The 12527-nt window shown below is 41.4% G+C and overlaps 1 protein-coding gene across 1 annotated transcript; it reads right to left on the reverse strand.

The window, feature by feature from the left end:
• Positions 1-6670: 6670 nt before the first annotated feature.
• LOC125518664 (uncharacterized) lies at positions 6671-10058 on the reverse strand. Its single transcript, XM_087532447.1, has 4 exons — positions 9956-10058; positions 8411-8779; positions 7157-8245; positions 6671-7065 (listed from the first exon to the last, which is right to left on the reverse strand). Exons 1-3 carry the CDS (start codon positions 10056-10058, stop codon positions 7287-7289), a joined length of 1431 nt encoding a protein of 476 aa, XP_087388573.1. The 3' UTR covers positions 6671-7065; positions 7157-7286.
• Positions 10059-12527: the final 2469 nt, after the last annotated feature.

A 12527-nucleotide genomic window follows, 5' to 3' on the forward strand; every position in this document is an offset into this window, starting at 1 on the left:
TAGAAATAGTCCCGAGAGGTTATGTAGCAGCATTGGAGATTCAGTCAACTTTGATGGATAGAATCAGAGAAAATCAGAAGACTGACAAGGAGATTGCCTCTATTAAGGAGAAACTGAGAAAAGGAAAAGCTAAAGGATTTCGTGAGGATGAGCACGACACCCTATGGTTTGAAGACTGTGTTTATGTGCCCAATGACCCGGAGATTAGGAAGTTGATTCTGCAAGAGGCACACGATTCACCATATTCGATTCACCCAGGCAATACCAAGATGTATTTGGATTTGAAGGATATTTTCTGGTGGACCGGAATGAAGAAGGATATTGCGGAGTATGTAGCAGTCTGTGACGTGTGTCAGAGAGTAAAGGCAGAGCATCAGAAGCCAGCAGGATTGTTACAACCGTTGCCGATACCCGAATGGAAGTGGGATAAGTTAGGCATGGATTTTATCACGGGATTACCTAGGACTCGTTCAGGCTATGACTCGATTTGGGTTATAGTCGATCGGTTGACGAAGGTAGCTCATTTCATCCCGGTAAAGACCACTTACACCAGTACTAAGTTAGCACATATATACATGACCAGGATCGTATGTCTGCATGGAGTTCCGAGGAGTATCGTATCAGATAGAGGAACCCAATTTACCTCAAAGTTCTGGAAGTAGTTGCATGAAACTTTGGGAACCAGGCTAGAATTCAGTACAGCTTTTCATCCACAGACAGATGGACAGACCGAGAGAGTCAATCAGATTTTGGAAGATATGTTGAGAGCTCGTGCGCTAGATTATGGATCTAGTTGGGACGACAATTTGCTATATGTAGAGTTCTCTTACAACAACAGTTACCAAACCAGTTTAAAGATGGCCCATTTTGAAGCCTTGTACGGAAGGAGGTGCAGGACACCGTTGTCGTGGGACGAAGTTGGAGACCGCCAGTTGTTTGGACCTGACTTGATTAAAGAGTCTGAGCAGAAGGTGAAGTTGATTCACGATAGGCTCAAGATAGTTCAGTCTAGACAGAAGAGTTATGCAGATTCTAAATGGAAGGAGACAGTTTACGAAGTTGGAGATAGAGCTTATCTTCGAGTATCTCCACTTCGGGGAACAAAGCATTTTGGAGTTAAGGGAAAATTAGCGCCACGATTTGTAGGACCATATCGAGTTTTGGAGCGTATGGGAGAAATGGCCTACAGGTTGGAATTGCCTGAAGGATTGTCAGGAGTTCATGATGTGTTCCACGTTTCCCAGTTGAAGAAGTGTCACGCTGAGATGGCTGACATACCCTTGAGAGATACAGTGCCGTTGGAAACAATTCAGTTGGATAACGATTTGACCTACGAGGAGAAACCAATCAAGATCCTCGAGTTTGCCAGCCGAGTCACTCACAGCAAGGTTATCAAGTTTTGCAAAGTTCAGTGGAGCAATCACGGAGGATGAAGCCATCTGGGAGCGAGAGGAAGATTTGCTCAAGGACCACCCTCATCCATTTTGTAGCCAACCTGAATCTCGAGGGCGAGATTCATCTTAAGGGGGGTAGGTTTGTAACATCCCAAATTTTCAATTTGAAATGTTATACATTAAATCATCATTGCATATCATATTTTATTTGCGTTTGGTTTTGATCCTAGAATTTTTACGCAACTCAAGGACCACGGAGAGAGTTGGGGATTTCGTTATTTTCATATTTGAGTTTTCTCAAATTTTGAGAATAGGATCATTTGATTTTAATTATTTTATCATCTATTATTTCTATTACAAAAATATGAGAGAGGGAATAAAATGACTTTACCAAAATAAAGAAATATTGAGGATTTAATAATAAAATCAAATAAGATTTTATTTTAGAGTTTTTCGTTATTTTATTTGAATTTAGGAAAAATGTGCGTTTTTCAAAATTGCATTTAGGCCCCAAATAAATGTTCACTTTGTGCGGCTTGATTATAGAAGCCCGAAAAAATTTATTTCGGGATTTTTGGAGTCCATTTAGTATTTCTTTTTATTTTTTTTCTACGCGTAATTTTTTGAAAAAACGAACCGACCTAGGGCCGTGTCCGACTAGGACTCCCGGCCCGTTAGGCTATATATAGCCGGGGGAGGCCCAGCCGAAACCCTAGCCAGCCCCAAGCCGCCCCAAGCTGCCGGACGCCGCCCGAGGTCCGCCGCCGCCTTGTTTTCCGCGCCGGTTTTTTTATTTTTTTCGAAAAACCGTTCGGTTTTTCCGCCGGTTTTTCATCGGGTTTTTTTAGATTCGTTTTTTTAAAATAGATCGGTTTTCCGGTTTATTTAAATAGCGAGCGTTCGTCCGTTCGTTCGTTCTAGCGAACTTTCGTCGTTTTTCTTTTTCTCGGATTTTAATCCGCGATTTGTCTGATCGCGATTCCTGATCCGATTTTCTTTTTAGTATAAATTTTCGCTCGTTTATCGAAATCAGGCGATTCAAGCGCCTAGAGTTTCGTCTCGAAACCCTCTATCCATTTAATCAACTTAAACAAGTTTTTGCTACTGTAAAATTTTCCCTAGATCCAGATTAGTAAAACGAAGTTGTTTTCTTTCGTCGTTTGACTTTCGTTGCTTCGTTCGATTTGATTCTTTTTGCAAACCGGAGTTCTTAAGTTGAACCTTCTGGTTAGATCTCTTATTTGAGTTTTACCCATGCATTAGATGAGTACTTATTGTATGCTTGTTTGTTGTTTGCGATAGAGTATCCGGAGTGCGCCGCTTGTTACTTCGAATCGTTAGGTTTCCCGGATCATCAGCAAGGCAAGTAACACTTTGATCATACCTTTCCTACTACCCAGTTTTATTGCATTAGATCAATCCTCGCACATTGCATGATTAGGATCTAATTAAATTGTGGGATGGGAAGTAGTTGAGGTAGTACCTATTACCTGTTTATTATCAAACCTTTGGGAGTTACTTCGGCGTTTGCTGATTATGCCATGCTATGCTAGTAGACGTGGATTGGGTGAGTGATATCCATGACAGATGTGAGTTTGTTAATTAATGGTTTATCTAAGGTGGCAACTTCAACACACATCTGGGTGGATTGAGGCACCTGGGTATTCCAGGACTTGCCTGTTTTCTTTTGGACCGCCACCCAGGCTCAAAGGGATCATGAGACTATTCATACTAGAAACTTCCGTGTGCAGCCACAAGCTATTATGGGCTCTAGCATAGTTGACTAAGTCGTGCGAACTCTTACAGTGGTAGACTAGCAGATGTAGGGGATGTAGGTGGTACGGTCTACCCGATCGTAAGGTGCTAGCGCTTCTGAAAGACTATGTCTCGGTCATCCGTCTTCTCAAACACCATTTAGTGCGAGAAACCAAACGGAGGCGATCGAGTCTTGTGGGGAAAAGTGCGCAAACCTCTGCAGAGTGTAATAAACTAATCATGGTTAGCCGTGTCCCCGGTCATGGACATCTTGAGTATCTAGTACCTGGATTATCATGTGAATCTCAACATGTTACCCTAAATTAATTTTGTTGGGTTTGTTTAATGATGATGCTTAATTGGGATTGTGAATGCTGTCAACCATTCTCAATGTTTAACAACCACCATGATAGTAATTAAATTTATTCCTTTGTAGTAGGGAAAAATTGGCTTTACGCAAAACTGTAACCATAGAGCTTTCCACCAGCCAAATATGCATATAGTATAGCTGTTTCATTCCATTATTCTCTATGTCTTACCTTGCCAGCATATTCCATGTGCTGACCCGTTTTGGGCTGCAACGTTAATGTTGCAGACTTTTCAGACGACGATTAAGCAGTTTTTAGGTCGTGGTTCTATACTCAGTGATGCCGTTGGAGTTGATGGACTCACTTATCTTCCAAGCCTTCCGCTGTTATCGTTATTAGATGGCCTTAAGCCATATTTATTGTAATAAGCTCTCTATGGAGACACTCGATGTAATAAGTGTGTGATTGCCACTCTACTATAAATCCTCCGAGTACTGTGTGGTGTCAGCATTACTGATCCAGGGATGACACCGGAGCACAGAGATCAGACTGTTTGAGATCTGGTCGCTACAGTTTTTCACGTGCTATTTTTTGCTAGTAACTCCCCAACCACTTACCAGAATTGAGCAAATGATATACCAATGGAAAGCTGTTGAAAACACCCAACTTTCCAATGTTGATAATATTTTCATACTTGCGATGGTTCAAAACAATTTTTTGAATACATAAAAACATGTTTTAATTGGTATATATGAAACTTTTAAACCATACATTGGAATATAGCATATAATCTCCCGTTGGAAAGCTTATGAATAGGAGCAACTTTTTCATGTAGACAGTTGCCACAAATTCGGTGCCGTTGACAGCAGCTTTAAAAATGTCAAAAACAACGTCGTTTTTACCTTGTTTGAACATGCATTTAAAGGTCGGACATCTCGCAATATATATTTTAAACTATGCAGGGAGGAGCACGTGAACTTCTTGCAACTAATACTTTAGGCTTTTAGTTTTGTATTTTTTTATTCTCATCTGAAATGCATTCCGTGTAGTAGTTGAATTGCTCGCTCTTTTCACATTGAACTTCGGTCACATATTTTTGTTCATAATTCCACATTCGTTTCGTCGGACTTCCACAAATGATACACCTTTTTAGAAACCTGTTGAAAAGACACGACTTTTCCTAATACGGTTAAAACTTCGTTTCGAACAACATACACCAATTTGTTTTAACCGTTTATTTTGGAATAGAGCATACTATATACCCTTTGGAAAGTTGTAGAATAAGGGGAACTTTTTTCACGTTGAGCATTTTGTTTCAAAATTGTAATGGAATGAGAGAATTATTATAATACACCAAAACCAACATCTTTTTGTGTGTTTTTGAACATGTATATACATGGCGAATCTCTCTCAAAAGAATTTTTGAACTTTCCCGGGCCGAGCACCTGAACTTCTATCAACAAAAATTTTAGACTTCGCCTTTTTATTCTCTTTTGATCATACAAAATAAACACCATGCAACACGTGAACTTTTGTTAGTTATCAATTTGAACTTCTCTCTGTTTCGCTTTAGTAACGGAAAAATTCAGAGTTTTTTATAGCCATCGAACAGCTCTAACTTTTCATTTTGAATTTCTTTGTGTATTTTTAGAGATGTGAAAATTGAAGTTTTGTTAGAAACATCAAACTTCTTCGTTATTTTAAATCGAACTAATTGGTTTTATTCTTTAGTAACTGGAAAAAACCAATTTTTCAAATAAATATCAAACTGCTTTGCTTTTTCCAATTGAACTTCTTGGTTTTATACCCTAGTTACAAGAAAACCTGAATTTTTTATATACATTGAACTACTCTATTTTTTAAAATTGAACTTCTTGGTTTTAATCTTTAGTATTGGGAAAAATTTGAGTTTTTTTATAAGCATAAAACAACTTCATCTTTTTAGTTAGGACTTCTTGGTGTTATTCTTTAGTAACGGGAAACGTCCTAGTTATGTTACAAATATTGAACCGCTCAATTATTTAAATTTTAACTTCTAGGTATTTTTTGAAAAGAGTGAAAATTCGTTTTTATAAACTTTTAAAACCGCTCGGTTTGTTTAATTTGACCTTCTTGGTATTGTAATAAACATTGAACATCTCCCTTATTTAAATTTGAACCTCTATGGTTTTTTAGAAAAGAGGAAATCCATTTTTTATAAATTTTTAACTACAGTATTTTTTTAATTTTGAACTTAATAGTATATTCTTTAGTAATGAGGAAATCCATGTTTCATATTAAACATGGAACCGCTCCGCTATTTAAATTTGAAATTCTAGGTTTTTTGACCATCTCTATTATTTTATATTTAAACTCGTAAGTGTTTTCAATTTGACCTTCTTGGTTTTGTAATAAACATTGAACTTCTCAGTTAGATAAATTTGAACATCTAGGATTTCTTAGAGATGGGGAAAAGCCATTTTTTAAAATAAATTTTGGACTTCTATGTTTTTATAATGTTTTTTTAATGATAAAAATTCCTTTAAACATTGAGTTACTTCTTTTTATTTTTCTCACTCGAGTTTCTTCGTGTGAAAATACCATAGTTTTTTATGTCAACTATTAATAGCGAAGGTTCAGACTTCTCTCTCACATAAAGAATTTTCTTTTTTTAAGTTTTGTATAAGTGTTCTACTTTTTCCGAATTTTACTCACTCTTTGTTTCAAAAGTTTTGATTTTTGTTCCATGGACTTGTTGGTTTCGCCCTGAACTTCCATTTTCTTTACAAGTTTACAAACATTACATAGACGTCCAGAGTTGCAATTGTAAGTACGTACTAAAGAAATTGGTTCCATTACCTTTAAAGATGAACACTTTGAAAACAACACTAGCTAAATGGGCAAAATGGGGCCAAATGGCAATGCGGTGGAGCTATTCACCACCACCCATTTTTTATCCTCTCATCATTGTAGGTGTTCTCTCTCACCCTTTGATTGTCTTTTTGCTTGTTCTCTCCTAGGATGATTAAATCCAGCATTGCCGTAGCAACTAGGAACATGCACAAATACCATTATTTTGCAACTGATGAAAAAGGTGGATCGACATAGTTGCAAAAAAATAATTCTCTTTTTTGTAGTGAACAGATGCTCGTCTGTAAAATGAATTGTCGTTTTTTTAGAGTGAAATTGTGCATCTCTTATTTGGTTAGTTAACTATCATAGAACAAACACTACTTTTTAGGACTGAGTGAATTGTCTTTTTGTAGTGGTCTGCATTAGACACATGTTAGCATCAAATATATGATGTACGCATGAACCAGAGACGGAGAATACTCAGGATGAGCGTAGACACGGAAGCATACGAGTCACTAAAGCAAATGAATATCCTCAGGCACCATCCATTCGCAAGCACGTGAGTGGAAGCAATCAGCCAGCATGGTGTCGGCCTCCAGGTGGGATGGCTGCCTGCACGGCCGTCGGAGTTGAGGAGCAGGGGCTGTGTGCAGTTGTCGCCGTCGATGGGTCAAGGAGCCCCGTGGACACAGCACGACGAGGATGGCAGCGAAGCAGTCCGTGGCGGCGCGTGCGAGCAGTCCATGTTCTACACATGCTCTGTATCCCCTTTGCTCCTGCTTATCCATCAAAATTAAGGCGTCGACTTCATTAAGAGAAAAAATTTAGCATTGGCAGAATAGCAGTAGCATTAGCAAGAAAGGCTACCTCTTGCGTCTTCAGGCCGGCGGATCTTCACCCAACAGCGACAAGCTAGGATGAGATTGCGTGCACCCTGCGAGCCGGATCCCCGGAAGCAACCTTCCTCGAGAAGGTCGAGGTGGCCTTTGCGAGAAGGTCAACCAGTAGACGAAGGTTCAGGCGTTGGGGAAAGCAGATGGGTTGGGGGCGCCGCGGCGTCGGGCGGATGCAATGTGGAGCAGCTGCCGAGGGAAGAAGGCAGGGTGCGGCGGTGGAGTGCAGGGCCGGGGGCGACGGCGCCCGTAGTGGCTTGTGGTGAGGACGACGGTAGCGTGGAGGTCACGAGACCAAGGCGTCGGGCCCCTGGACGGCGGCTTCGCCAGAGACCTGGGCCTGCATCCCGGTCCTGGAGGCGACAGCTTGCGTGATTGAGAGGCCGGCGGCAGCGTCGCGGGAGGAGGCCGACAGTAGCGTGGGAGGAGGCCGGCGGGAGGAGGCCAGCGGCGGCGGCACGGGAGGAGGCCGACAGTAGCGTGGGAGGAGGCCGGCGGGAGGAGGCCAGCGGCGGCGGCACGGGAGGAGGCCGACAGTAGCGTGGGAGGAGGCCGGCGGGAGGAGGCCAGCGGCGGCGGCACGGGAGGAGGCCGACAGTAGCGTGGGAGGAGGCCGGCGGGAGGAGGCCAGCGGCGGCGGCACGGGAGGAGGCCGACAGTAGCGTGGGAGGAGGCCGGCGGGAGGAGGCCAGCGGCGGCGGCACGGGAGGAGGCCGACAGTAGCGTGGGAGGAGGCCGGCGGGAGGAGGCCAGCGGCGGCGGCACGGGAGGAGGCTGGTGGGAGGTTGAGGCGGACCACGACGGTGAATTGGGTAGCTCGGGAGGACGTGGCTCGTGGGGGTTGGGGGGAGGCCCCGCCGACGGCAGGGGCTGGGGGGGGGGGGGGGGGCGCTGCGGCTGGCGGCGGTGGGTGGAGGCGCGCCGGATCGGGATGGTGGGGAATCGGGGTGGTGGCAGGACGAGGTTAGTGGGGATGAAACTTTTTTTTTCTGTTTGTGCGTTTTCTTTTTTGCTTCGCTGCTAGTTCGGGAGTTTCGGAACGTGTCGGTGGCGCTCTTATAGGCTGATCGTGATCAGAAAAACTATTCTGATCCCATGATCAGAATAGTGTTACTCTCTCTATATATATAATGCACTATTCTAATTCTACGATTAGAATAATCATTCGGATCACGGTGTCCCTATATGGGCGACGAGGTCCTCTCCGAGAAAAGAAAAACCCCCGGACCGGCGCACCCGAGCACCACCTTCGCCGTAGCCTTCCCCCAACCTTCCCACGCCTGCCTCCACCCGCAGCCGCCGCGGATCGCCACCGCCTCCAATCGCCGCCGTCGCGGATCCCCGTCGCCTCCGCCCGTCACCGCCGCCCAACCCACCGACGCCGGCCTGCCCCCACCCCCTAGTGGGCCACCGCCCCTTTCTCTGGGATCCGCGAGCCCCAGCGACACGCGCTGCCGGCGACCACCAGGACCTTGCGCTGCCACTGGCCACCACCAGAATCTCGCGCCGCAGCCCACCACCACCAGGATCCCGCGCCGCCCCCCACCACCACTAGGATACCCCCATCTACGCGCGGATCCAGTCTTGCCCGAGGCCACTCCAGGACGGAGGAACACAGGTCAGAGCCGCTAGCGTTGGGACAGGCTCGCCGGGCCTCACCCGGCAACCTCCTCCCTTCTTCCTTTGGTGCAAGTTACCTGTCGTGGGCTCCCTGGCCAGAGCTCGCTCGCGACAGAGGAGGGGAGCTCTTGCTCAATTCGTGTGGCGTGCAGGGGCGGAGACAGGGAGGGGCGAGCAGGGGCTAGACCCCTGCCAATCGCTCGCCCCCCTCAAGAATATTTAGCAGTTAGTATACCGTATGTACACGCTAATGGCCGGGCTGGCCGCAGCTACTTGTTCATTAGCCCATATGTTTTAATGAAACCAGCACCGAATTAGAGAATCTCAAAGCCCAGCAGGCAAGAGTCCACGTACGGCGGTGGCTGGCTAACTGCGATCCATGATTTGCTAAAAAAAAAACTACGATCCAGGAATCGATCAGATCGTAACCGGCGTATGTGCATGTTCTACACTCCCGCTAGGGTTTTGCCGCTGCCGCCGTCCGTATATAGGAACTTCCGTTTAGATGTCGTCGTCATCCTAAAGCGTAGCAGAAGCGCATTTGTTGGAGTGTCACCGCATAATCTTCACAACAGTGCGTTTGCCGCGCCCCGTCGTCCATGACGCGTTGATCATCAGTCTTTGAACCTGGTGGCGCATCTCAGCTCAGGCGAGTCAACCCTAAACTTAAGGTATATCATTACGAATTCATGTTACTCATAGACTTTACAGGTTATTGGTTAGTGTTTTTCTTAGATCTACTACAAAATTACATACTACTAGTTAGATTGATCCAAAAGTACTAGCTAGGAATCTTTAGCCTGTCTTGTGCACTAGTTTACAGTTACACGAGGCAAAATCCAAATGATTGATTTGGAATTCTAGTTTATTTAGTTTGGAAATTCCTTATATTTGAAGAATGAAGACGAACAATAAAGTAACGCCTTACTTTTGAAAATGCAAATCTGAGGAGATGGAGCTAGCCCCGTTCTTATTTCACTTGGTAAACAAACTCCAGATTAAAATATAGTGTCACTGTTAGTAGAAATTCAACCGCAAGCTCAAAGTGATAGCACCTATGATAATATTTTTGAAGTTATATATTTTTCACCTCGCCCCCCCCCCTATGTTCAAATCCTGGCTCCGCCCCAGGTGGCGTGGGTCTCCCGTCCACCAGCGCCGCCCAACATCTCCCCTTCCCCAGTGGACGCCCCGGGCTCCGATGTGGACGACCCCTGATGCCCCTCGCGCCGTCCACTCCCTTTCCTGCTCCCCATGGCTATGAAGTTAACTGAACTTCAGTGTGTTAGATATTTTAACTTCAGATAACAAAGTGATTGCTCTACTGTACCACCTGCCTTCAGATTATTACAGTGGCCTAGGTTGTGTGTTCAGGGACTGCATCTTGTGTTCTAAATCATTTGCAGAATATGTGATGAAATGTTGCTAGTTCCTGTGTATTTTTTATTCCACACTTCTCGGCCTACTTGGCAAAAATGCAGATGCGCAATCTCTAATGTTTACAACTTAAAAAGTTCAGGAAAAACAACAACTGTGGAAGTTCAGATATGAAACTGCATGATGTTTAGATATAGAAAAACGACTTTTCTTCTTTGAAAATGTTAACATGCTCTGGCCAGATGATTATGGTGTTCTATAGAAAACATCTGATTATGGTGTTCTATAGAAAACTTGGACAAAAATAATGAAATATGTTTACTAACCAAGTCCTGTTTGAAAAAATGCATGCAAGATGTACAATAAAAAAGCAAATAGTGAGCTGAGTGATTTTGTTGTCTTTAATTTCAACTAATATGAGAAAGAAAATTTTCAATCACTCTCTCTCTCTCTAAACTTCACTTAAGAATTCACGTGAGAAGTTCAAATATAAAAAACACATAAGTTCATATATAGTAAAAACTAGTTTAATTACATTTTTCATAGTGAAAGCATACATTCTAAATTTTGGAGAGCTCGTGAAAAGAAAAACCGCCACCAGAAAAACACCAATAACAGCTCAAAAAAGCGGCTCTTATGGCTACGTGCACAAACACACACACTTTCTTGTTGATTTGCAAATTCTCTAAAAGAAAAACAAAGAAGAACGATAAAGTAAACGCGTTGTTTGATGTTTTTTTAAACTGAACCCACTACTTCTATATGAAGAAAGTGAGATCACCTTTGATCCTCAAAAATAAAAAAAGTGAGATCACCTAAAAAATGGATGTTTCATTAATATGACATATAACTAAAAATACATAAACTAAGAAATTCCGCAAAACGGAAACCTTGAAAAGTTCACTCGACAAAAAGCTGATGGTTTAGCGAGAAAACAAAAAAAATGTTTGAATTTTTTTAAGAATGTTTAATGTGCAAGTTTTTTACAATTTTAAAAAATATTTATAAAAAGCGATAGTTCTTCATGTTTTTCAAAATAAACCAAGAACTTCAAATAAAAAAGCTAAGGAGTTTGGTGTTTTTATTAAAAAACATATTTTCATCATTCCAAAAAAATGAAATTAAGAAGTTCAAATTAACATAACGGAGGAGTTCTATGTACAAAATATTCAAATTCTTCTCGTTTCTAGGAAAAATGAAAGTATGAAGTTCAATTTAGAAAAGTTATTCGATGTTTACTTAAAATTTGATTTTTTCCAAAGAAATAAAACTCACAATTAAAATTTTAAAAGTAGAGAAGTTTGATTTTTATAAAAACCTAAGATTTACATACTTGAAAGAATTAGAAAAAAAGGGATTTCTATAGTTACTAAATGAATAAATCAAGAAGTTCAAATTAAAAATAGCAGAGTAGTTCGATGCTTATATACCAAGAAGAACACAAGAAGTTCCAATTAATATTAATATAACTCAAATTTTTCCCGTTAGTAACGATTATACAAAGAAGTTCAATTTCAAAAAACTGAGAAGTTCGATATTTATTACAAAAATTAGAATTTGGCCCGTTACTAATGAATAAACCAGGAAGTCCATATTAAAAAGATGGAGAACTTCGATGATTATAGAAAACTTAGATTTTCCTCGTTATCAAAGAATGGAAACAAGAAGTTCAAAAATAAAATAACAAGAAGTTCAACTTTTAAAAAATAGAGCACTTCAAAATTTCATAAGAAAGATTAAGAAATAAAATCGGGAAGTCCATATTAGAAAGATGGAGAAGTTCGATGATTATAGAAAACTCGGATTTTCCTCATTATTAAAGAATGGAAATAAGAAGTTCAAAAATAAAATAACAAGAAGTTCAAATTTTAAAAATAGAGCACTTCAAAATTTCATAAAAAAGATTAAGAAATAAACCAGGAAGTCCATATTAAATAGATGGAGAAGTTCGATGATTTTCCTTGTTATTAAAGAATGGAAACAAGAAGTTCAAAAATAAAATAAGAAGAAGTTCAACTTTTAAAAAATAGAACACTTCAAAATTCATAAAAAAGGAATAATAAAATCATATTAAAAATTGATAAAAAAAACTCAGATATTTTATGTAACCCAAAGAAGTTCATATTGATAACTGCCAGAAGTTCACGTACTACATGGTGTGCATTTGTATTAAAAAGAATAAAAAAAGCAAAGGCTATTTTTGTTGTTGTTATAAGTTCAAGTCCTCCGTCGGAAAAGGTTAAAAAAATTATTGTGGGAGTGATTTGTACAAAAGGAATATCATATGTGTAACACTAGCGAATAGATGAGAAAATTATAAAGGAAAATACGTCACGGAAGTTCAACTT

The sequence above is a fragment of the Triticum urartu genome, chromosome 7A (assembly GCF_056163025.1).
Source record: "Triticum urartu cultivar PI428250 chromosome 7A, HENAU_Tu73, whole genome shotgun sequence".
NCBI lineage: Eukaryota > Viridiplantae > Streptophyta > Magnoliopsida > Poales > Poaceae > Triticum > Triticum urartu.

Bases quoted from the DNA above. Each gene is read 5' to 3' on its own strand.
- LOC125518664 (XM_087532447.1), bottom strand. From the start codon at position 10,058: ATGGGGAGCAGGAAAGGGAGTGGACGGCGCGAGGGGCATCAGGGGTCG. The intron at 8,780-9,955 runs GTGGACGGGAGA...TCCGTCCTGGAG, and splicing joins GGAGATGTTGGGCGGCGCTG to TGGCCTCGGGCAAGACTGGA. The intron at 8,246-8,410 runs GTCCGGGGGTTT...GATCACGATCAG, and splicing joins GGTGGTGCTCGGGTGCGCCG to CCTATAAGAGCGCCACCGAC.